Source organism: Condylura cristata, unplaced genomic scaffold (assembly GCF_000260355.1).
Source record: "Condylura cristata isolate star-nosed mole 26May11 unplaced genomic scaffold, ConCri1.0 scaffold00002, whole genome shotgun sequence".
NCBI lineage: Eukaryota > Metazoa > Chordata > Mammalia > Eulipotyphla > Talpidae > Condylura > Condylura cristata.
In genome coordinates, this window is record NW_004567103.1 from 12930895 (window position 1) to 12953753 (window position 22859).

Here is a 22859-nt window from a genome sequence, read left to right on the forward strand (position 1 = left end):
GGGCGGGTGGGGGCTTCTACTTGGGATAAGTGGGGGTAGGCCTGGGAGCCAGGGTCAGAGCCAGATGTCATGGAAGGTCCCTCAGGTGTTCAGTTCTCTGGGGCTCTGAAATATTCATTGGTGAGCTTTGGTTTCAAAGCTGGCGCCTCTGGCCTGGCCAGCGGTGGTGGGGGAAGCCAGCTGCTTCCTTTGACTACTTTGTTTGGGGGCAAGGGGACAACCATATTTCCTCCTGACCTGCCGGCTTTCCCCTTCTCTCTGGTCCTGAGAACCCAAGCAGCCCCAGTTTGTAATGTACAAAGTGGCGATGGGCCCAGTCTCAAGAGCCCCAACTTCTCTGTCTTCTCATGCTGTGACCTCAGGGCTTCACTTGTAAAATCGGGCATGGCAGAGAGGTAATGACCGGTTACACCTTTCGCGTGGGGAGACATGCATGTCATGAGCGGGGTAATAGCCACTTCAGCTCAGCCTCCTCCCCTGGGAACAGGGGTCTCAGTCAGGGCCACTGCAGAGCTCTTCCATCCCCCAAACTTCTCATCCTGGTCCCTTTGGAAGGAGCAGATGCCCCAGAGAGGGAATTCCCATTCTGGGAATAAGGCCTCTCTGCTAACAAGAGGGCTAACCCTGATCTGGGAACACTGTGAAGGGGGTGGCCTTGACAAAACGTTCCAGCCCTAAGATTCTGGGTTAAAACCTGGTAGAAATGTTCTCCAGAAGTCCACCCCGCCACAGTACTGGTGGGGGGATCATCATTACACTGACCAGAGAGGAAGGTATGGGTAGGTCCTTACACTTGTAGCTAATGATTTGTGCTTCTTCCCATTACATGGAGGTGATGCTAGGGATGCCAGCCTCCTGGTTCTATGCCAGATGATATCCCCTACCCTTGGCAGCAAGAATAGAATAGCAGTTGTCTGGGGGCAGGGGCAGGCCCCTGGCATGGAGCTGAGGTACTGTATGTGACTGCTCTGACGGGTAGGGTGAGGGCTTTTCCGATGTGAGGAGTTAGAACAAAGATCATTTCAGGGCTGGGCCTTTGTAAAATAGGTGCTGCTGGAGCGGCATCCCCTGCTAAAAATGATTCGGCTTTAAGGAAATTTTAAGGAACACTGGATTAAACAAAACTGAAGAGGTCTGCTCACTGTAGACCCTCTCAGAGACTTAATTAAGATCACCATGCAAGTTCCTCAGTGTCTGGGACATTTCCCAGTGGACTCCAGCTCTCCACACGCTGGTTCCAGGTAACTAGTTCCTTCTCTCTCCCTTGTGGAAAAGGAGGAAGGCACATGACCTGCTGGCATCTCATAGCTAGGACTGGGGTCTCAACTTCCCTGCCTCATACTCATTTTTGGCTACCAGGCCCTGATGTTTCTCTGCTGGCTCTGGGTGGGCTGAGATGCTGGCAGTGGGGAGGAGAGGGAGCCGTGGCCACCTCCACAGACCCTACCGTGAGCCTCTGCCCCTGCCCCGTCCTCCGGCCAGTTTCACAACAGTAGTGCCCAGAAATTCTCCAGGAGGTGGTTCACCCTGTACTGAAGTCTTCTGGCTAGGCTGTTCATTCAGAATCGGACTGGTGGAATGGGAGTGGATACCGATGGCTGGGTGCAGGGTACCTGACTCACAAGGCAGAGGCAGGGCCCGCCAGGACAAGAGCTCAGCTCCCTGCTTCCTGGCCAGGCTGGGTCTAGATGACTCTCATCCTGGGGAAAGGAACTGGTAACGACAAAGGTCTTTGGCCTGAGCTGCCCCAGGCCATGACCTGCAAAGATGGGTGACCCAAGGGGGGGTTGCCTCAGGGCCTCTCTGCCAGCCGAGGAAGCATAGGGCACAGACTTTAAAGGGAGACATCAGGTCTGGTTCAGGCTTCTCTGCTCTTTGCCTGCTTGCGATCTTCTGTTTTCCTCTGACTGCCAGTTTTCACCTGTAGGCAGGAGGCGAACACACACCTCCTAGCTCTTTGCGAGGATCAGATGGGTTGAGTACACAGCACTTACTGGTATAGGTGGGCCTTTTCCTTTCCTGCCCACCCCAGGGAAGGGTTTGAACTGCTTCTCCCTTATGGGCTGTTAATGGTCTGTCTCGCCTGCCTTCTAATCTTGAGGTTCAGCTATAGAGGTAGAAGGAGATAGGGAGCCTCGTTCCTAGTCTTTCTCCCCCCAGGCCTGCCAGCCGCTGGCTATCTGGGGTCCTGAGATTAGCTGCACTGAGGAGACAGTTTTGCTCCCAGAGGAGGATGATGGGGACCGGGGCCATCCCAGGACACTGGGGTCACACCTCAGCCTCTGACACAGGCTGCCCTGGCTGGAGCCCTGGCTGAGGGAAGTCTGGGTTGGAGGTCCTCTCTTTCTGAGCAGGAGGGCACTGGCGATTAGGTGACGTCTGCTGGCCTCCTCAGGGCCTGCGTGTGCTGGCCTCTGTTACTCTGACTTCTCAGACAGTGGGCAGGGCCGGGAGTGATGTTTCTAACCCATGACTCCAAGGGCTTGGTGTGGGCTGGGGCAGGAACTTTCTAGGTGCTGGGGTTTCCTTGTCTGTGAAGTGGCCAGATGATTTTGAAAGCCCCTGCTAACTGTGACATTTGGGTTTTTAGACTATCTCAGAGGCCAGGCTGACAGGATAGGTTGACACTGGGTTCCTTGGCCCACGTGCATCAAGCCTGTGACTTGCCCTCACACTCCTGGGTGAATCTTTTTACTCTTTCTTGCTGGCTAGATTCTGGGTAGGGGGATGAAGTGGTTTGTTTGTTTGTTTGTTTTTTTGGCAGCCATGGGGGAGAGCTGGAAGTTGGGGTAGATAAAGGAAAAGGGAGGGAAGGAGCTAGCGTCAGAGGAGACCTCCGCCCAGTACTCGTGCGTCTGTGGGCAGGGTTTCCTGAGAAGCAGCTCTGAGCTATTCTTTCCATTCTGGATCTGGGCATCAGTTCCTGGCAGGGAGGAGGGCAGGCTGCCTGGACCAGTCAGCTGCTCCTTTCTGCCTCTGCCTCCAACACACACCCTTTTGCTATAACCCCATTAGCTTAGGCCTTCTCTTGGAGACTCCAGAGCCTTAACCCTTCAATGACCTCCAGGAAGCAGAGGCCTGGCCAGAAGTCAATGAGCTGGGGGCTTGGTGGTGGCCACTCAGAGCCAGCTCCTGGGGAAGGAGATACTTCCCAGAGGCTGTGTCTTGAAAACCTCCACAGCCACCTAATCCTTGTTCAAGTCCACCCATGTCTGCTGCTGTGATGGCTGGGCCTGGGGTCCTGCAGGAGAAAGAGGGGGTTCTGGCTCCTTCCCGATGGGAAACTGGTATCATGAAAGAGGGGAGCAAACTTAGCTCCTAACAGGGCAAGGACGGGGCCCAGTCAGACTGGAGAACAGGCGTGTGGGAAGACTGCTTGCAAACAGAACAGCCTTGCTTCCTGTGGCCGGAGTGTATTCAAGTCCAAGCTGAATAGCTACTGTTAGGAAAATCCAGGCCTCTAATGGGAACCTTGAGAGATTCTTCTAGTCTCTGGAGGCTGCGAGCCCTTGAATGAGTTGAACCCAGGTGACCTGGTTCCTGGTTTCTAGTCTTTGGGCATCAATCAGCCTCATTCTGTCTCTGAATCTTCTCTCCCTCCCTCCCTCTCTACTCTACATTCTTCTCCGGCTCCTACCATTTGTCAGCTACAAATGTAAACACTGACCACTTGCTCATTTTCCTGCCCCGGAGGCAGATGCCAGCCCCAAACCTCATGCCTGGCTGAGGCCTGGATGGAGTGCAAATGGCCAGGGCCTGCATGTAGGTTGGGCAACAGCCAGGGAACAGGCTCAGAAGTTGCCAAGGCCAGGAGCCCAGCCTGAGGCTCCTGCTGTCTAGCACTGCTCAGAAGTGAGTGTGGCTGAGCTTAGCCACATTCCTGTGGGGTCAGCTCGCTCCCTTTCCCCTGTGCCCAGGCCGGAGAGTCGCCAGACTGGAGAGCTGGGATGTTCTGGAGCCCCAGGCCCAGCTTTCTGGCCAGGACAGGTCACTCCACCTCCCTACATGGCTGTCAGCTGGTAGAGCGAGGGGGTGGCCTGGCAACGCCCTAGCTTCCCTTCTGTGGTGTTTATGCTCCTCTTGTGCCAAGTTGGGACTGCAGGAGAAAGAAGGCACCTGGCTGGTGAAGAGTGGCTGGTGACCACTGGCTGTGGCCTTCTGAGGTCTGAGAGGGTCTTAGGAAGCACTGAGCAGTGGTGATAAGTGGGATATCCGGATGTGAGATTAGTGCGTAATCAAGCGTTCTTGACTTCCTTGTACCCTGGCTCAGTGACTAACTTTCATAAGCTTCCACTTCATTTGTAAAAAGGAGTAAGGGCCTTCTCCACCCTGCTGGGCTATTATGAGATGTTCATGGAATATTCATTCAAACAGCCAACATTTCCTGTGTGGCACCAGGCACCATTCCGAGCATTCTCTGTGCATTTGCTCATTGACTTTTTACAACCTGTACATCTGGCGGTACTCTAATAGTGGTAAGCCATTTTCAGGTGGGAAGGCTGCGGCATAGTGAGGTGTGGTAGTCAGCTCAGGTCTCTGGTGAGCAAGGCCTGGCGGTGAGTCCCCAGGGAACGGGCCTGTGACCTGTTGGGTGCCAGCAGTCAGGTCTACTGGCAAATTCCTCTGAAACCAGAAAAGTCAGAGGGAGGGGCCCGGAGTCTGTGAGTCAGCAGCCTCCACACCGGCAGGAACCCTGGCGTCCTGATGGCCTAAGCAAGGCCGACCTTGCTCTCCCTGGCTCACCCCGCCCCCTGCAGCAGCGGGGCAGCCCCTGCGTCTGCGGAAGAGACCTGTTTGCTCTGCTTGGCTCAGAGGAAGGGTGGAGGCAGCTCCTCTGCAAAGGGCAGGCCTGGTGAGCCTGGCTGCGCAGTCTGTCAGAGCTGGAAGTGAACTCAGACCTCTGGCCCGCCCCACCTCATGACACGGAGGTGCGCCCTTTATAGCAACAGGGCCAGTCACGGTGACATCACTAGTGGCCCAGTGGGGCTTCTGGTCACAGGGCCGTTTCTGTCTGTCTCTCAGGTGGTGTTGAGCATGTTCACCTGTGTGCACACCCGAGGGTGACAGTCTGACAGGACTAGGTGCCACTGGTAATGCCAGAGCCTTCCCCCAGGGGCTCCTGTCTCTGCCCGTGCCTCTTCCCGCAGACAGGGAGCCATTCTTGGTTAGACAGGGTCTTTGGAAGGGACTGGTAGGGGTGGTCTAGGGGGAAGGAGCCTCTAGCTGATGTACAGAGAACTCAACTTTCTTTTTAAAAGAGTCTATTCAGGAGATTCACGTATTTAAACTATTTAGGATTACTTTGCTGCCATAATATAAGCCTGAAACATTTTCAAAGAGTTTGTGTCTCTGTGCCCTAGACACACAATGCTTACTTTTCAGTCCTCCCTGCTCTTGGGGGTACCCCACCCCTGGTGCAGGGCCTTCCCCATCTGCTGCTGATGGCTTGGTTTTGGCTGTCATGCCCTCACTGCCAAGAAGGTCACGCTTATTCCTGACCTGACAGTCCTGTTCTGGCTTGTGTCCATGTGCTGGGAAGATGGAAAATAACATTTGGAGACCCAGCCTGTTACTGGATCCTTCCTCCGCACCCATGTAACCCCTTCCCTTCTCTGAATCATCCCTGAGAAAAAGAGAAGACAATTTATCTGATCCCTGAATGGTGCAGGGTGCCCTAAAAAGAGAAAGCAGTTCTCTCTTCCAGCAGAGGCTCTGAGGAAGTCTGTTGACCTGGATCTGGGGGTGCTTCTTCTCTGGGGACTCCCTAGTTTCTATCCCTTGGGAGAGGCCCTAGGGGGAGGTGTGGGCCCTGTCAAGGGCTCAGACTCTGTCAGGTCTGGTCCCTACCAGGGACCTGGGGACCTCCTTCTTACTTCTTCCCAAGCCCCAGCTCTGCTTCCTCAGTGGGGAACACTGGGCTCGGAGGGCATTTGTTGGCAGAAGAGGCATAAAGAGCCTAGCAGAGTATAATGAACATGTACCTGTGCCCTTAAAGGCCTCCATTCTGGCTGTGTCCTTAATCTGGTAGTCCCGTGATTCTGGGCAATCACCTCACTGCCCTGGCCTTGAGCATTTGGGGCTGTACAACCTGGAAGTCTTTCTGAGCTCTGTGTCTAGACCTCTTCCTGGCTCCTCAGCTGTCCCCTGGCTGAGGGGCTCATCCTGCAGCTGAGAAGGTACAGACTGGATCTTGTGGCCTAGCTCCTCGGGCCCTCCCTAGCACACTGGCCCCGGCTTCTCAGGGGAGACAGACAGGGATACCTCAGTGTCTCTCCCTCAGGAGGCCCTGAGGTGCCATGCACTTCAGGAAAAGCCATGAAGTTAATGGCTGCGGTCACAGGCTGCTACACGCTGCCACAGGCCCAGCATGCACCTCAGCTGTTTTGAAGGAACCAGAAAGTCTTGTCTGTGCCCTGCCCTCTTGTGCAGCCTCCCAGCCTCAGTGGCCAGCACCCACGCGCCCAGCCTCTCAGGCGTCCCCTGACTCAGCCTGCTCTGGCCTGGAGTTCACAGCCTGTGTCCCAGCCTTGTCCTCGCCTCCTCCCCCACCCTCCGCTCTGGGCCTTGGCTCCTCCCCAGCTCTGCCTTTCAGGCCTGATGTTCCTGCCAGCTGCCATGGGGGCTGGGCTGACCCCTTCAGTGGATCCCAGCTGGCCCTGTGACTCACTCACTGGGAGGCTTCACTGGAGCCATCCAGCTTCTCTGGAGCCTTCGTAGATGAGAACAGTGGGGCTTGCGGGCCCGTCCTCAGCTCTCACTCCACGGACTCTCAGAGCCTCTCTGCACTCCTGCTCCAAACCCTACTCCTGCTTGGCTAGGTCAGGAAGCTGCCCGGTCAGGATGGTGGACAGAGAGCTGGCGTGCTGGCAGGAGGGGCAGGGGCTAAGCTAGTGGGCAGAAGGTGATGTGGGCAGGGAATGACATTGATGGAGGGAAAAATACCGGGGGCCCCTCAACACGAAGGCAGCCCTGACGGGCGGAGGGAGTGGGGCCGGGCTACTCATGACTGTTTTTTCTCTTTTCCCTTTTCAGGCCTCAGCAGTGGGGGTGGCCCCTCAGCCTTGAGCAGCCATGTCCAACCCCAGTGCACCCCCTCCGTATGATGACCGAAACCCTCTGTACCCCGGCTCTCCACCACAGGGGGGCTATGGGCAGCCTGGTGGGTACCCTCCCTACCCTGCCTACCCCCAGCCTGGCTACGGTCACCCTGCTGGCTACCCACAGCCGATGCCCCCCATCCATCCGATGCCCATGAACTACGGTGAGTCCCTGCAGGTGGGCGGAGGGGGCGGCACTAGTCTGGGGCACGGAGGCCGCCCTGGGCCTCGTCTCTTCACTCCTTTAATCCCTTCCTCATCTTCCTTTTAGACCTCTCCTTCCCTGTCCCCGTCTTTGTTACCTCCCTGCTTTTCGCCTCAGTACTGAGCCCCCCTGAACCAACTAGCCCTCTTTATTCAGCGAGTAGACTGACCTCATGAGACACACCTGAGCTGTTAGGCCAGGCGGCAGCATGGCCAGGTGAACTGATTGACTGCTCTGAGCAGTTACCTTAGCCGAGCACCCCATCTCCTAAGTAGGTAGTTGCCACACCACCCAGACTTTGGAAGCCAAAGCACTTAAAAACAGAAACAAGGAAAGAAATTGGTGGTGTGCTGCAAATCCTTTAAGTGATAGCTGACTTTCGCAAACACCGGATGTCTTTTGGGTGGTCGATAAAGATCATGGCATGTCAGTGCTGCATTTGGTCAAAAGTTAAGATGCAATTAGGATGCAGGGGATTGTTCCCGGGCGGCGTGGTGGGGATTCTGCAAGCAGCTCCTGCAGGAGCGTCCCAGCAGCGGCCAGCGCCCTCTGCACGCGGCGGTGTGAGCTGCACGCATCCCTCGCCTTCGGCCTTGCGGGCCGAGCTCGCCACCTCCGACGGGGCTGTTGTCCCAAGTCCCGCTATCTGTTCAGCCCGGACAGAGCTCATGGTCGTCACAGGCTGTTTACCGCCTCCGTGCGCGCGTGCCTTGTTTCTGCCTCCTTTTCCTGCCTCTCCACCCTGGAGTCCTGGCTGACTTCCAGCCCTGCCCGTGTGAGCACGCGTGTGTGGGGGGGGGCGACACGTGCTGGTGGAACAGCTCGCACCAGCTCTGAGGGCAGCCAGAGGCCCCCGGCTTGGGCACGGAGATCCACTGCCATTGGCTGGAGAGCTGAGACTGACAGTGTCACAGAGACAGACTTTGGGGTTGGGGCCGCCTGTCCCAGGCCCCCAGGCAGTCATGTGTGACCTGTCCGCAGGCCCAGGCTACGATGGGGAGCGAGCAGTGAGCGACAGCTTTGGGCCTGGAGAGTGGGACGACAGGAAGGTCCGACACACCTTCATCCGAAAGGTGAGCTGTGGGGCTTGGCGGCACAGGGGAGCCCTCATGGCCATGCGGATTTGCTGCCCTAGCCCTCTTCCTCTCACATCTGCACTGCAGGAGACCCCACAAACGTCAGACTCAAGCCTGCAATGCAGAGACCACAGGGCGGTGCAGTGGGTGGGGGGTGCAGTGGGTGGGGGGTGCAGTGGGTGGGGGGAGCAGCGCGCCCAGCAGATGCGGACCAGGGAGGGCCGGGTGCGGCTAGGTGGGAGGACAGCGCTGAGGCTGTGGGTCATGTCAGAGCCGGGGTTTGGGCTGGGGCTGGCCTTTAGGCTGCAGCTGAAGAGCTTCTTTACTGAGAAGAGCAGGTGTTAACAAAATTATGGCGCCCTTTTCCTAACTCTAAAAGATGGGGGAAGGGGAGAGTGGTAGGGTCTTTGGGCTCCTGCAACTTCCTGGGGAAGGGGGCGGGCAGGGCGGAGGATGGTGACTGGCTGCCCGCTGCTGGCTGTGTTCCAGGTTTACACCATCATCTCCATCCAGCTGCTCATCACAGTGGCCATCATCGCTGTCTTCACCTTTGTGTGAGTCTTTGGGGTCCTGGGCCTGGGGCCCTGGGAGTGTGGGGTGGGTCCTTTTCTGATGGAGGGAGGGGAAGAGGGGTTGAGGTGGGGCCACGGGGGACCGATCGCGGGCTGCCAGTGGGGACACAGCAAGGAGGTGACAAGGGGGTGTGACGCATCTTCCCCTGTCAACAGGAAACCGGTCGGCGAGTTTGTGAGGAGAAACGTGGCCGTGTACTATGCATCCTAGTGAGTCTGCGCTCTCTGCTCAGGGCAAGGAGCCGGGCTGGGGTGGGGGTCAGGAATCAAAGTGCTTTTTTGAGGGGGGCCCTAAATTGGTAAGTGTGCTGGGAAGCATAAGGGTCGCAGTCACGGGACCCTAGAGCAAAGGGTGGAAGTGGCGGCATCGCGCACGTTGCAGAGGTCCCCACTGGCCTATCTGCTGTGACTGTCAACACCCCCTGGCCCGGACCCCCGTCAGAGGTGCTCCCGGCCCTGGCTGGGGGGAGCCTTGCACTGGGCAGCTTCCCCTCAGACTAGCAAGTAGCTGTGTGGTCTGCAGCCCGCCGGCCTGGGCAGTGTGCCAGGCGGCCTGTGGTCACTTCCCTGTCTTTCCCCCAGTGCTGTCTTCATAGTCACCTACATGACCCTCGCCTGCTGCCAGGGACCCAGGTGAGTCCCTGAGACTTAGACAGTGAGAGGGGAGGAGTGGGGGGGGACTGGCTTTTGGGAAGAAGGGGGGTCCTTATGGAGCTGAATGGCAATACAGCAGTGATGATGGTGGGGATGACAGTGACTACTGTCAGGCGTACTGGGACCTGCGTGCGCAGGACCTAGCTAGTTAGCATTCCTACAGCAACCTGCAAAATATGTAGCCTTTTAGCCACTTAAACAGGAAGTGCGTAAGGCCCAAAGAGGTCGAGTGACTGTCTCACAGTCACTTGGAGAAAGTAAGAGTTGCAAGCAAATCTAGGTCTTTGGCCCCACAGCCCAGGTCTCTCTCTACATGGAACACCTGAGCAGGCACCAAAGGTTGGGCAGTTTCCCCTCTGCAAGCCAAGGCCTAGTCTTTCGGCACAGGGGCCAGGAACTTCCTTCTTTACAGGAGCCGCGGACACCCGGCCCCGGCCGGGAGTCACTTATCACGGTTTCTTTCCTGTCAGGCGCCGTTTCCCATGGAACATCATTCTGCTGACCATCTTTGTAAGTCTAGAAGAGTAGGGAGCGTGTGGAGGTGGTGTGAGGGAGGGAGATCCCAGGGAAGGAGGGGTTGGGCCTGTTCTCCCTGGTATCTGCTTTTTCCATTTGTGTCTAGTTCTGGGGGGCTGCCAAGGTCCCACCTCTTCTTACAGCCTCTGTTCTCATCTGTCCTTCCCTCAGACTCTGGCCATGGGCTTCATGACGGGCACCATTTCCAGGTACCTCCAGGGGCAGGCTGCCATGTTCCTGGGAAGCATGCGTTACGGGGCTGCAGGGCATCCCTGGGCTGGCGGGCATCTGTGTGGGTGGACCTCGGGCAGACTCCTGCACGTGGTGGCTTTGCAGTCACTCTTATGTCTCTGGCTTTTCTTAATTCCTTCTCCCCCAGTATGTATAACACGAAAGCTGTCATCATCGCCATGATCATCACTGCGGTGGTGTCCATCTCAGTCACCATCTTCTGCTTCCAGACCAAGGTGAGGGCAGGGAGTGCTCTGGTCTAGAAGTCTACCCACTTCCTTGTCCAGAGCTCCCCTTTTGGGCTTGTAACCTGAGCAGGCCTGGGAGGGCTTACACCCCTGCATACTGGGGTTTCCCTCAGATACCCTACTTGCCTTCCTCTCAGATCTGTACCTCTAAAACTGCTGCTTGTCCCTTTCAGTAGGCCATCATGGCCATGCCCATGTCTCCCATGGTCCCCAGAGGTGGGGGGTGGCGGGACCAGCCTGATGGGATTAGGGTTGTGCACCGTGTGACTGGGGCGCCTTCTACCTTCCCTACAGGTCGACTTCACCTCGTGCACAGGTCTCTTCTGTGTCCTGGGGATTGTGATGATGGTGACGGGGATTGTCACTGCCATTGTGCTGTCCTTCAAGTATGTGAGTGTCCCAGGAGAGCTGCGGTCAATGAGCCAGCGCTCAGGGCAGATATTTCCACACCTTGTTGGGTATCAGCCCCACCCTGGCCCTACCCCTGCCTCCGGTGGAGACCCGAGCTGCAGTGCCGCGGCGCCGTGTCAGGGTGTATTCTCTGTAGACAGGCAGCCACACGCACAGAACCCTGGGCAGCCTGTTGCATTTGTACAGGAGTGGCGGGTTAGGTCTGACATCTGAGACAGACAGCAGGCCGGGCAGCGACAGAGATGAGCTGTGTGGAAGGGCCTGTGGGGTCACAGTATCCCTCTCCTTTTCACTCCAGTCAGCACAAGCGAGTGCCTTCTCCGCTGAGGGGAGGCTCGTGGCTGGGAGGGAGCAGGTTTGGGAGGACAAGGAGAGGAACAGGAGGGCTTGCCTGTGGGCATCACCTGGGGGTGCATCCTGATTCTGATTCATCATGGGGACTTCCCCCCCAAGGCTGGGCTGATTTGTTATGGAGATTAGGGGGTTCCCCCAAGGCTAGAATGTTGACCACTGCTGGTGGTCAACAACAAAGATGGGGCTCTTCAACCTGGTGTTCAGCAGTGCGAGCCCTCTGGGGGGTGGGGTGGGGGGTGGGGGGGCGTGGCCTTCCCAGAACTATGACTCAACCACCTCTTCCTTCCAGAAGTGGATAGTGGATGCCCCTGTACCTTAAGTGAGATTGGTTTCTTACAGCTATTGGAGAACAGCCTGTCTTCTCCACAAACATGTTACCATTCTTAGCCTCTCGCCAGAACTGGAAGGCAGAAGTAGACCTTTCTGGCATTCCCACCCAGTGCCTGAACAATGAGGGAGCTGGTTGGGGGCCTGCTTTGGCCATGCTCCGCTAAGCTTTCTCACCCTGTCCCTTTCCTCCTCAGATTTACTGGCTCCACATGGTCTATGCTGCTCTGGGGGCCATTTGCTTCACCTTGGTGAGTAAACCTGCCCCTCTGGGATGGGGGGCTGAGGGGACGGAGGGGAAGACTTGAGCAGGTGGGCATGAATTCAGGCAGTTAGGGAGGCAGGGGCTAGAGCCATAGCCACGCTTCCCTCTCCCCTCTGTCCGGAGGCTGCGCTCACTTTCTGGGCATTCCCGCCCTCTGCGGGCTCTTAGAACCCTCAGCCAGCCTAAAGAGACAGTGTGTCCCTCCCTCTCTAGACTGAACCACTTAGAGGTAGCCTTGGGTGTGCTGTGCACTAATGGGTCTCCAAGCACACCCTGGGGCAGACTCCCGGGACAGAGCTGCTGGCCACAGAGCCCGGGGTCCTCCCTCACGGCTGCACTGCCCTGCCCTGCAGTTCCTGGCGTACGACACGCAGCTGGTCCTGGGGAACCGGAAGCACACCATCAGCCCGGAGGACTATATCACTGGCGCCCTGCAGATCTACACGGACATCATCTACATCTTCACCTTTGTGCTGCAGCTGCTGGGGGATCGCAATTAAGGAGCACCCCAATCTGCACCACCTTGGGCTCTCCCTTCCCTGGGGGGCTGGGCCCTACCCCTGGGGTCTGGGTTTCAGACCCTCCTCCTTCCCTTCATGTAAAACACCCCATTTCCTTTCTGTCCTGGCATGGGTGACCTCTGGCTGTAGGTGTGCAGGGACCCGGCAGGGGCTAAGCACCTGCCTCCCTCGCCTTGGGCAGGGGAGGCTGAAGATGTGCCTTCTCCCTCACCACCACATGACACTAGATTCTTCTGAATCGCTGGGGTTGGAAGGGGAGGGATAAAAAGCATATTCTACTGCTAAAAGGGATTATGAGTGGTAGAAGTGAATTCAAGAGGGTGAGGCTTCCACCTCCGACAGGCTTTGGCCTCGGGAGCTAGAGCTATTTCCCCTCGCAACCCCCAGCTAAAGCAGAGCACGCTGTCCCCCGCCTCATGGGTAGGCCGCTAGCCTGTACTTCTTTGGCAACCCGTGGTGCCTTCCAAGCTCAGGAAGGTGGACAAGCTCAGTGCCCGTGGGCCTCCCTTGCTTCAGCCCCATCTTCTTTCAGTGGCATGTATATATTCTTTATTGGGGTGAGAGGTAGGGAGGAAGAGCAGAGTGAGCATGGTCAACAGAGGGGCCCAGCAGTACTAGCCTGGGCCTCCTCGTGGCTGGGGACAGGGCAGTGCAAACCCTATGCAGCCATCTGGTTCCCATTCTTCAAAGCTGCTGGGGCCTCCTGGGTACGGCTGAGATTTTTGCTCAGAGGGATCGCTTGCTTCCTGGACTCAGGGGCAGAGATCAGGAGGGGGGTGCTGTGCAGGCTCCTAAGGGTGGCCAGGAAGTAGCCATGTGAAGACACACTAAGGGTAGAGGCAGGGGAGATGCTTTGCGCTCCCCAGACCCAGTCTCAGCTGCTGTGGTGGCCACGGAAGCTTCTGTATGCTTCCCTTCTGCTCGCTGGGGGAGGGCCCTGAGAAGGAGACTTCCTGTCTGTTAACTCATGCTGGGATGTTGAGAAGTGAGCCCCATCTCTCCCACCAGCTACCACTTCCTTTGTGACACCAAGTGCCTCGAGCTGGAGTGGGGGAAGGTAGACAAGGGTCTCTGTCGGGTTAGGATGGAAACCAGATCAGCCTAAGGGTATGGTTAGGACTTCTCTAGTAAGTACCTGAACCTAAATACATCATGCAAAAAGGCCATAACTAGAAAAGTAATAAATAAAGTTTTATGTTCAGAAGTTAAAACCCTGTTTGGCTCTGGCTTTCAACACTTGAAGGTTATGTGTGCTGGAAGAGTGGCGCAGGCCTGACCAAAGCTCGCGACGCCTTCCTTTGCGTTCTGGCTGGTCTCTCCCATCTTTTCTAACACAGGGAAATACCCCCTGCCCCTGTGCTGGCTGGTGCTGGCCGGGGCGGGGCTGCCAGCTGCACTCCTCAGCCTGCGGGGAAGCTTGAAGGGCGGAGGCAGGGGTGGCCTTTTCTGTGCAGGGACGCTGTCAACAGCTGGAGACTCTTGGGGAAGGCTACAGGTCTGCTTTCATGCCGCTTGTTCCCTCAGGATCCCAAATAACTCAGTTTGGGGAGAGAAGAGGTCCCTTACTGCAGACTCAATGCTTTTTGGTAAGGTGAATGACATGCTCTTTGGGGGAGATACACATGGTTTGTAACTCGGGTGCTTGGAAAGGCTGGATTCAGCTGACTCCTTTTAGAGCTGCCCTTAGGAGTACCTCAAAGGGGAGTAAGGGGGTAAAAGCGCAAATTCTCAAGCATGGCCCCAGAACCAGACCTTAGCCCCCAGAGTAACAGGATGTTCCCGCTGGCACTGACATAGAAATGTCCACTGACATTTCTAAGGAATTCTAAAAGAATAGGGAGGTCGCCTGACATCAGTCACGTGGTCCTTTGACCTGGGAGGCCCAGATACAGTCGGTACCTACGGGGTGAAAACTTGTGACACTAAAATATTACTTGGTGTTTCCCACTATTCTCAAGTAAGCAGTAGATTTTCTAACATTACTAAATGAATGAAAAGTGGAGACTTTTGAGAACCTAAGTGGTCTTTGATTAAAGGTATATGTTAGTATCTAAAGTTCTTATAAAATTTAATAAAGATGAAAACTCATTAAAAACTCAAGAGAGCTGTGAGCTTCCCCCTTTCCCCCACAAGCTTGTATGTGTCCACACAGTTTTACATATGGGTCTGGGTGGGGCCCTAGGCTCAGTTTCGAGTCCTTGCCTTAGAACTCCCTAGTACAAATAAGGAAACTGAAGCCCAGAGAGGCTGAGTCATTAGGACTCAGGCAAAAGTAGTGTTTTTCTCCTCTATGCCCTCTTTGATTGTCATCATTTGTTTGAGGTTGAGCGGGAGTCTGCCTCCGGACCAGCCGTTCTGAGGGTTTGGTCCACAGCGCTTGAGCCCAGGCTAGTATTTGAAATCTGTAGTTTCTCCAGTCATCCAGTGGGAATAATACTCTGAGCACTTGGGTGAGAGGAGCACAGAGTAACCAGTCCCACCCTTTGCCCCTCCCCTCCCAAGGGACTCACAACCCAGTCCTGGTTCCTTTACACTCAATAATTTTATTTGTCTTTGGCTGGCTTGGGAGGGGAGGGACAGGGCAGTAGCTGGCAGCAGCCTGGGCTTCAGGCGCCCTCTGGTGGAACTCAGGCAAGGACCAGAGTTGCAGTGAAACCCAAAGGGGCTTCTGGCTCAGGAGGCCCCAGTCAATACACTCTAGAGGAGGGCTGCAGTGTTCCTCAGGTCTGCACCCCAGGCTCAGTTCCACGATTCGGGGCATGTTGGGAGGAGGACCTGAACCTCTGGCTCTCATACTCGCCCGTGTTGGATGCCCGCATGTTCTGCCGAGCCTTCATCTGCTTCAAACGGTCCTTGTCCACTTCCCGCTTGGTGAGGATGAAGAGGAGGATACCACAGGGGAAGCCGATGGCCCTAGGGGTGGGGAAATGTGCATGGGGTTTGGGGAGGGGCCAAGCCTGAGCCAGAGAAGCTGGGGGACATTTCATACCTCCTTCATCAATCTCATGAACACTGCAATACCTCTTGTGTCAGCCCCCACGCAAATCAGATCTGCCATCGCTAACAGCTCTCTACCACTTCTGGTGGCAAGGCACAAACTCCTAGGCAAGGTACAAAAGGCCCTGTGTGGTTGGGCTTCTACCCACATCTTTATTCCTTTCCCCTATATCCTGATAACCTTCAACATGAGCCCACACTGGCTGTGCCTGATCTCCACACTGCCCATCCTCTCTCCCCAAGTCTTGGTAAAGGTTTCATCTGTCTAAAGTGCCCCACATTCCTCCTTTACTCCCCTTCTGAATCTGAGTAATTGCTACTGGGAGGTACTTTAGTATGGGGGGTGGGAAAAGGGTATGAGTCACAAGACCTCGTGAGAATCTCAGCTCTGAGTCTCAGTTCCCTCATTGGTGAAATGGGGATGTAACACTCATTTCAAAAAAGACTAAAGCATTATGTTGTCAAGTAGTGGCACACCTCAGGTGCTGAAAAAGATGTTAATTTGCTCTTCTATTCCCTTTAGTGATTAGTAATAAACATTAAGGTCCGAGTCAAATCCAAATAAACGTACTGAACACCTCCTAGGTGCAACTATAAACAACTAACACAACTTCATATCATCATTTCATTTATCTCAAAGATTTCAACTGGGGCTCATCCCAGTTGAAAGGATGAACTCAAATTCAAGTGAGACTAGCTCAGAAACCCACTGTCTATTCAATTCCACATACCTTCCCACCTCCCCTGCCCCATTCTACCGAGATTCCAGTCCCTGCACCCAACATTGCTGTCCACACAACACTGGATTCAGTTTACCATCTGAAACTTGGAAAAGCTGGGTCCCGCCCTCCTCTGGAAACACTCCCCACGGTGGACAAAGGGTCAGGTCAAACTCACCAGGCCAGTCCCACAGCTTTCATGGGGTTCTTGCCCCTCTTTCTGGGAATGTATTCCAGTTCAGGGGACAGGGGTTCAGGTTCCTCCTTACACTCTGGGGAGTTGTGGCTTTGCAGCGCCCGGGTCCTATTCTGGGAAGTCTTGTTAGATGTGGCTCCTGAGAGAATCCCTGTGGATGGAGATAAAGGAGGTCAGTAAGAGAGGATGGGAAGAAAGCCCCCCCAGGAGTGGTTGAGGTCTGCGGAAGGGGAGTAACTGCATTTTGCAGTAACAAGTACCAAGGAGAATACAAAGGGAAACGAGATAATCGCCATTGAGGTGGCACCTTTGGAAGCCACTTCCACGTCACTGCGGGCTCATCGCCCTGGTGCCAGGCAAGCGGGATTCGCTGTTCATCTCCTCGGTCCACAGGACGGAAAGGACTGCAGTGGGACTCACATGAGACGTAGGAAGAAAATCCGAGAAAAAGGTTTTCGAACTGCAGAATGTTAGCTAGCAATGGAAGGGAGCTTAAACAAAGTCTACCCATCCTGTCATTTTATAGAAGACGAAACCGAAGCCCCAAAAGACGAACTGCTTCACCCAAGGTCAAACGGCTAATTATCCGAGGATAGAACCCAAGCCTCCAGAAGCTCAGGGCTCTTTCCTCTGCACTGCGGTGAGTGTGAAACACCTGGAGCGCGGGAGTCTACAAGGCTTTCTTGGGGCTCCCTCTCCAAGCAAGACCCCGGCGGTGTCTCGTAACCCGAAGGCAGGGGAAGGACTGGGTGACCTCTAGAGAGCATCTTGTAGCCCCCAGGCTATTCAAGATCCTGCAGAAGGTGCGGCAAGAATCGACAGCCCTAACCTTGTGCTGTCGCCCGTTAGGGTGTGACAAAAAAGGGGTCCTACTGCATTATTGCCCTCCCCGGGGTCCCTCTCCTTACCCCGGAGGACGCGGGCATTCCTCGCCCCCCGGCCCTTCAGCGCCGTAGCAGCTACCACCGCCGCCATGTTCAGATCCCACCCCCCTTCACCGCGCTCCCCGCCGGGAATTGTAGTTTGCGTAAGGGGCCTCCCCCGCTCCTTCCGTCCTGCCTACAAATCAGAAACTACATCCCCCAGAAGCCCGCGGAGCGGACTCGGGTGAACTACTGCTCCCAGGAGACCACGGAGGCGCGCACGCTCGCTTGTTTCCCTCCTGTTGGGGGCGGAGCCTTGTGGGCCGGAGTTTGGGTTCTCTCCGCCACGCCCCGTCCTGTCTCCCAACTTTGCCCCATGATTGGTGGGTCCGTCAGTCATTCCCTTTCACTATTGGCCGAAAGGCCGCCGCTCTTCCTGCTGGGGAGTCGCCTACGCCTACTTCCTCCCGGGAGGAGGGGCTCGAGTTCCGCGTCGTCGCGCAGAGCTGACTCTGGGAGGCGTTTGGGCCCGGAGAAGTGGATCGGCCGCTTTCGCCGCATGGAGTCCGAATCGGAAAGCGGAGCCGCTGCTGACACCCCTCCACTGGAGACCCTAAGCTTCCATGGTGATGAGGAGATTATCGAGGTGGTAGAACTGGATCCCGGTCCGCCGGACCCAGGTGAGAACTGCCGCTCCTCAGGCCATGGGACAGGCGCTCACCCCTGGCCTCTGACCCATGCCTCTCCCCCTCCCCTCCACACCCCACCGGTCATTCCTACCGACGGCTTCCTCCTTCTCTCCCTCCCGCGCACTTAGTTCTCGGGCCTGATTGGGGTGGGGGTTCCCCTGACGCCTCCTCCGGCCCTTCCCCTCACACACCCCCTTCCCATCATCCCCTCTGTGCTCCCTTCCCACACTGTCTCTTGCTAAGCCCCGGTCCTTCGACCTCCCCCATCTGCACGTCCCCTCCTCCCTACCTCCTGCCCAGCTTCATCCCACCTGTCAGACCTCACCTGACTCTCTTGCCACCTGACCCCTTCACGCCTCTCCACTTGTCTCTCCCCATTTTTTAACCCTGTCCCCAAAGCAGATGATCTGGCCCAGGAGATGGAAGATGTAGACTTTGAGGAAGAGGAAGAAGAGGAAGAGGGCAACGAGGAGGGCTGGGTTCTGGAGCCCCAGGATGGGGTGGTCGGCAGCATGGAGGGTCCAGATGATAGTGAGGTCACCTTTGCGTTGCACTCAGGTAAGTCACCGGAGAGATCCATCTTAAATTCAGTCCCGATGGGCACTGAGCACAGCCATCGAGTGTGGAGCACTAGGGGGAGGCAGAGATGGAGATGTTGGTGTTGTGGGATGAGGGGTGGAGAAGAACATGGCTCCTGCAGGGGTCAGAGCCTGCCTCTGCTACTGGGCGGTTTAGGAACTTTGTTAACCTCTCTGGTCTTAGTTTCCTTTTAAAAAGTTACCTGTGGTAAAAATTAACGTGTCACCTGAGTATAAATTACAAGGAAGAGTACCTGAGCATATTTTCGGTAACCTCCCAAATACTACCTCTTGGTAAGACATCCGTACCCGGAGCACTCCTCACTCGCCCGCCTGCTGGCCTCCTGGCCACCCTGCAGGCCTTGCAGAGATGCTCTCCTGTTGTCCACGGCAGGTTGGGCGCTCTGAGGAAGCAGCTCAGTACCTGGGACTCAGAGCTTGGGGAGGAATCTCTCCAACATCCTGATGCTTGGATGCGCCCTTTTCGGGAGGAAAGACATAGTTCTGGGTGGAAGGGGTGGTTCCCTGAAGGTCCTAACCCTGGATAGGAGGCCTGCCCACCCCCCCTTACTCCTTAAATATCTCTTTGGATAGCATCTGTGTTTTGCGTGAGCCTGGACCCCAAGACCAACACCTTGGCAGTGACGGGGGGTGAAGATGACAAAGCCTTTGTGTGGCGGCTCAGCGATGGGGAGCTGCTCTTTGAGTGTGCAGGTGAGGGGCCTGGGTGACAGTGTGCCCCTCTGGTGGCCCGGGGGGTTGGCCTGTATCCATCAGCCATTCCTTGACTGTGTGAGCCCTGCGCTGGGTCCCAGTGCCCCACAGAAGAGCTGCAGCCTGTTGTAGGCTCAGGAGAGGGGCGCTAATTAGCCAAGGAAGTCTGGGAAAGGCCTGGGAGACGCAGCGGCGAAATAGGAGTGTTTGGGCACAACGAGTGGGTATTTCAGGTGGAGGTGCCTGCAGAATGTACAGAACCGGAAAGGCGTAGGTCTGGGCTGCACATGGTTCGGGGGGGGGGGGCAGCATTGTCTCCCTTGGGGGGCCTGGGAGTGTGCATTCCTGGGGTGGTGATGAGTTTGGGCACTTGTTCTTCTGGGACCCACCCTTTTCCCCTACCTGGACCTTTCTGGGGGCCAGGTACCTGACTCCTCTTTTCTCTGCAGGCCATAAAGACTCTGTGACATGTGCTGGTTTCAGCCACGATTCTACTTTAGTGGCCACAGGGGACATGAGTGGCCTCTTGAAAGTGTGGCAGGTGGACACGAAGGAGGAGGTCTGGTCCTTTGAGGCAGGAGACCTGGAGGTGAGGTTATCAGAATGACTTAATTTTGGGGGATCTTCAGGCTCTAGTCCACTTACGCCAGGCCAAGGTACCTCTGAGTCAGTGTACCCCCGACGTTTTGCTAAAATTTTTGTATCTGTTATGTGGAAAGCCAGGGAAAATGAGTGAGGCCCATGGGACAGTGGGTAGGGTGTCAAGCTCCTGGGGTTCTGCTTTTGATTGGGGCTGAGGGTGGGGGTCTAGGCCTTTGTGGCTTAGTCCTTCTTGGCAAATTTGAAACTTAAGAGTTAAAGCTTAGAAAGAGAGAAAGGTGAAAATAAACAACTGGCCTATATGGTCAGTTACTTAGACCAACTAAGAGCTGCGAGACAAGGACCTTGAGCGGGGCGGGGGCTCGGGGGGTGGGATGGGGAGATGGCGCCCAGCGAGCGGCTGGCAAGGTGTTTGTCGAGATAGTCCTTTTTGAAGTGGATGCCCCGGCGTCAGAGTTTACGCTGAGCATTTGGATTACAAAAAGCACGGCCAGCGTCAGCATTTACACTGCCCCCTTCCTCTGCCCAGTGGATGGAGTGGCATCCCCGGGCACCGATCCTACTGGCGGGCACAGCTGACGGCAACACCTGGATGTGGAAGGTCCCAAACGGTGACTGCAAGACCTTCCAGGGTCCCAACTGCCCAGCCACCTGTGGTCGAGTCCTCCCCGATGGTGAGAGCAGCTCCCCCGAGTGTTCTTTGCTGGGTGCACAGAGGTTGGCCCCAAGCTCTCTAACCAGCTCGGCCCCTCTGGGCCACAGCTGGCAGTCTAGGCTGCCCTCTGCGCGCCGAGCTGGGCCGCGCAGACAGCTCCCCCTTGCCCACCAGATTGGGTCTCCTCTGTTGTCCCTTCAGAGTGTCTCTTCCCTGACTTTCTCCTCTTTGCTGGACGTGTCTGATTGTGCCTTCTGTCCTTTCTCCACCTGTGCCGCTGGCCCCGTAGGAAAGAGAGCTGTGGTTGGCTATGAAGATGGGACCATCAGGATTTGGGACCTGAAGCAGGGGAACCCCATTCATGTACTGAAAGGTATGGCGAGGCGTGGAGGAGGGGTCGGCCTGGGCCTTTTCTGGTAGGACTTGGGACGGAATGAGGCCTGACTACACCTCTGCTCCACCCTAGGGACTGAGGGTCACCAGGGCCCTCTGACCTGTGTTGCCACCAACCCAGATGGCAGCCTGATCCTGACTGGCTCTGTGGACTGCCAGGCTAAGCTGGTCAGCGCCACCACCGGCAAGGTGAGCAGGACCTGGCGCCTGGCTGCAGAGCTCTCTGCTTGCTGCGGCTCCTCCCCTTCCTCACTCTTCAGCTGACCTTCCCACCCTTCTGCCTTTCTGTTTTCAAGAGGACCCATGACCCAGGCCCTTCTCTCATGTTCTCTTCCGGCTCCCAGGTGGTCGGCGTTTTCAGACCTGAGACGGTGGCCTCCCAGCCCAACCTGGGAGAAGGGGAGGAGAGCGAGTCCAACTCTGTGGAGTCCCTGGGCTTCTGCAGTGTGTGAGTGTGAGCAGGGCCTGAGAGGAATTGGGGAGGAGGGGTCTAGGCCATGGACCAGGGGAGAGTGGGTAGTGGGCACATGGGTCTGGGCTCCAACTTGAGCCTTCCTGGTGCTCCCCTCTGCCCAGGATGCCGCTGGCAGCGGTCGGCTACCTGGATGGGACCTTGGCCATCTATGACCTGTCCACGCAGACACTCAGGCACCAGTGTCAGCACCAGGTAAGGCAGCCTGGCCCCCCTCCACCCTCCTCCATGGCTTCTGCCCACCCCACCCTCCACGAGAATTAGGAGCAGCTGCTCTGCTCTCCTGCCCTGACCTCTCTGCACGCACACTTGTACCCTGGTGCAGTCGGGTATCGTGCAGCTGCTGTGGGAAGCAGGCACCGCTGTGGTTTACACCTGCAGCCTGGATGGCATCGTGCGCCTCTGGGATGCCCGGACCGGCCGCCTGCTCACTGACTACCGGGGCCACACGGCCGAGATTCTGGACTTCGCCCTCAGCAAGTATGTGGATTGGCCTGAGTTGGGGGTGCGGTGGGGTGGTCTCTGTGCGTTGGGGAGCTGGGAATCGCACAGGGATGACCTCAGGGTCCTTGGGGTGTTGGGAGGGCCTTCCTGAGGGAAGCAGGGACCTGAGGCCCGGGCATGGCCTGTGAGGTAGGAGTGCTGGGAGGCCTGAGGTCCTGTTCTGGTGGACAGTAACCTCCCGGGTCTCAGTCCTGGGGCGGAAGGGCTGGAGCTGGGACTCAGCTCTGACTTCTCGGGCAAATGTTCGCTCAGCATGGGTGTGCTGTGGAGGGCTGTCGGGCTGGCCCTAGCGTTGAGGATGTGCTGGAGGCCACCTAAGGGCCCGGGTGGCGGACTTGCAGCCCACATCCCTAGTTCCTTCAGCCTGTGCTTTCTGTTTGCAGAGATGCCTCCCTGGTGGTGACTACATCAGGAGACCACAAAGCAAAAGTATTTTGTGTCCAGAGACCTGACCGCTAACGACTGCAGCCTCTGTTCTGAATCTGGTGTTGCGGGGACACCCCACCACCAGCAGAGGCGGTAGGGTGCCTGGGAGGAGGAGGGGAGGGGCCTCAGACTACTTTCCAACCCCCTTCACGCTGACTTGCCCCCGTGTCCCTTTCTTCTCTTAAGAGACCCCCCCGGCCCCCAGGGGCCCTTGTCTCCCTTCCCTACGTCCCGACCTGGTGGATCCTTCGAGGGAGGTTCGACCTCTTTCTCTTTAACTTTTATTTGCTGGTGTGAGCCATGGGGGTGCATATTTGTATGTGGGGAGTAGTTCTCCGCGGTTCCCGTTCTTTCCCTTCCCAAGTCTCGGGGGACGGAAAGGAGGAAGAGATACTAGTTACAGATTTTAAAATGTAAATAAAATATGCTTCCCAGACACTGTGTCTATGTGGGTTTTGTAGTGACTGAACATAAGGAGCAACCAGCGAGGGGCTTGCCAGCGCGAGGCCCCCCAGATGGGAGTTTCGGGGTACTCCGGCGCGCTCTGTCCTCCCGCAGTGGCTTGCCCATCTGGAG

The 22859-nt window shown here is 56.6% G+C and overlaps 3 protein-coding genes across 5 annotated transcripts; 2 read left to right on the forward strand and 1 right to left on the reverse strand.

Annotated features, from left to right (window-relative positions):
- The first annotated feature begins 7032 nt into the window (after positions 1-7032).
- TMBIM1 (transmembrane BAX inhibitor motif containing 1) lies at positions 7033-13688 on the forward strand. The gene is made up of 11 exons (XM_004674300.2): positions 7033-7261; positions 8284-8375; positions 8868-8932; positions 9107-9160; positions 9533-9583; positions 10075-10114; positions 10292-10329; positions 10500-10587; positions 10894-10989; positions 11889-11942; positions 12310-13688. The coding sequence occupies exons 1-11, from the start codon at positions 7072-7074 to the stop codon at positions 12454-12456; spliced, it is 915 nt and encodes a 304-aa protein (XP_004674357.1). The 5' UTR covers positions 7033-7071; the 3' UTR covers positions 12457-13688.
- Positions 13689-15003: 1315 nt separating this feature from the next.
- On the reverse strand, positions 15004-17582 carry LOC105853149 (probable hydrolase PNKD). Of its 2 annotated transcripts, XM_012726566.1 has the most exons (4): positions 17298-17582; positions 16372-16540; positions 15499-15578; positions 15299-15390 (listed from the first exon to the last, which is right to left on the reverse strand). In XM_012726566.1, exons 1-4 carry the CDS (start codon positions 17362-17364, stop codon positions 15320-15322), a joined length of 387 nt encoding a protein of 128 aa, XP_012582020.1. In that variant the 5' UTR covers positions 17365-17582; the 3' UTR covers positions 15299-15319. The 2 variants fall into 2 exon arrangements, with proteins under 2 accessions (XP_004674356.1, XP_012582020.1); XM_004674299.2 differs by lacking the exon at positions 15499-15578 and having other exon boundaries at positions 15004-15390; positions 17298-17501.
- A 112-nt stretch (positions 17583-17694) lies between these two features.
- Positions 17695-22719, forward strand: AAMP (angio-associated, migratory cell protein). Of its 2 annotated transcripts, none has more exons than XM_004674301.2 (11): positions 17695-17932; positions 18341-18499; positions 19114-19233; positions 19683-19822; positions 20363-20507; positions 20778-20861; positions 20955-21070; positions 21226-21329; positions 21458-21548; positions 21679-21833; positions 22241-22719. In XM_004674301.2, the coding sequence occupies exons 1-11, from the start codon at positions 17812-17814 to the stop codon at positions 22314-22316; spliced, it is 1311 nt and encodes a 436-aa protein (XP_004674358.1). In that variant the 5' UTR covers positions 17695-17811; the 3' UTR covers positions 22317-22719. The 2 variants fall into 2 exon arrangements, with proteins under 2 accessions (XP_004674358.1, XP_004674359.1); XM_004674302.2 differs by having other exon boundaries at positions 18344-18499.
- The last annotated feature ends 140 nt before the right edge of the window (positions 22720-22859 follow it).

Excerpts from the sequence above, each read along its gene's own strand:
- AAMP (XM_004674301.2), top strand. The coding sequence starts at position 17,812 with ATGGAGTCCGAATCGGAAAGCGGAGCCGCTGCTGACACCCCTCCACTG. Across the intron at positions 19,823-20,362 it reads TTGAGGCAGGAGACCTGGAG|TGGATGGAGTGGCATCCCCG; the intron begins GTGAGGTTATCA and ends TCCTCTGCCCAG. Across the intron at positions 20,862-20,954 it reads CCCCATTCATGTACTGAAAG|GGACTGAGGGTCACCAGGGC; the intron begins GTATGGCGAGGC and ends GCTCCACCCTAG.
- LOC105853149 (XM_004674299.2), bottom strand. The coding sequence starts at position 17,364 with ATGGCGGCGGTGGTAGCTGCTACGGCGCTGAAGGGCCGGGGGGCGAGG. Across the intron at positions 16,541-17,297 it reads GAATGCCCGCGTCCTCCGGG|GGATTCTCTCAGGAGCCACA; the intron begins GTAAGGAGAGGG and ends CTCCATCCACAG. Across the intron at positions 15,391-16,371 it reads AAAGCTGTGGGACTGGCCTG|GGCCATCGGCTTCCCCTGTG; the intron begins GTGAGTTTGACC and ends CCCCACCCCTAG.
- TMBIM1 (XM_004674300.2), top strand. The coding sequence starts at position 7,072 with ATGTCCAACCCCAGTGCACCCCCTCCGTATGATGACCGAAACCCTCTG. Across the intron at positions 8,933-9,106 it reads ATCGCTGTCTTCACCTTTGT|GAAACCGGTCGGCGAGTTTG; the intron begins GTGAGTCTTTGG and ends CCCTGTCAACAG. Across the intron at positions 10,588-10,893 it reads TCTTCTGCTTCCAGACCAAG|GTCGACTTCACCTCGTGCAC; the intron begins GTGAGGGCAGGG and ends CCTTCCCTACAG.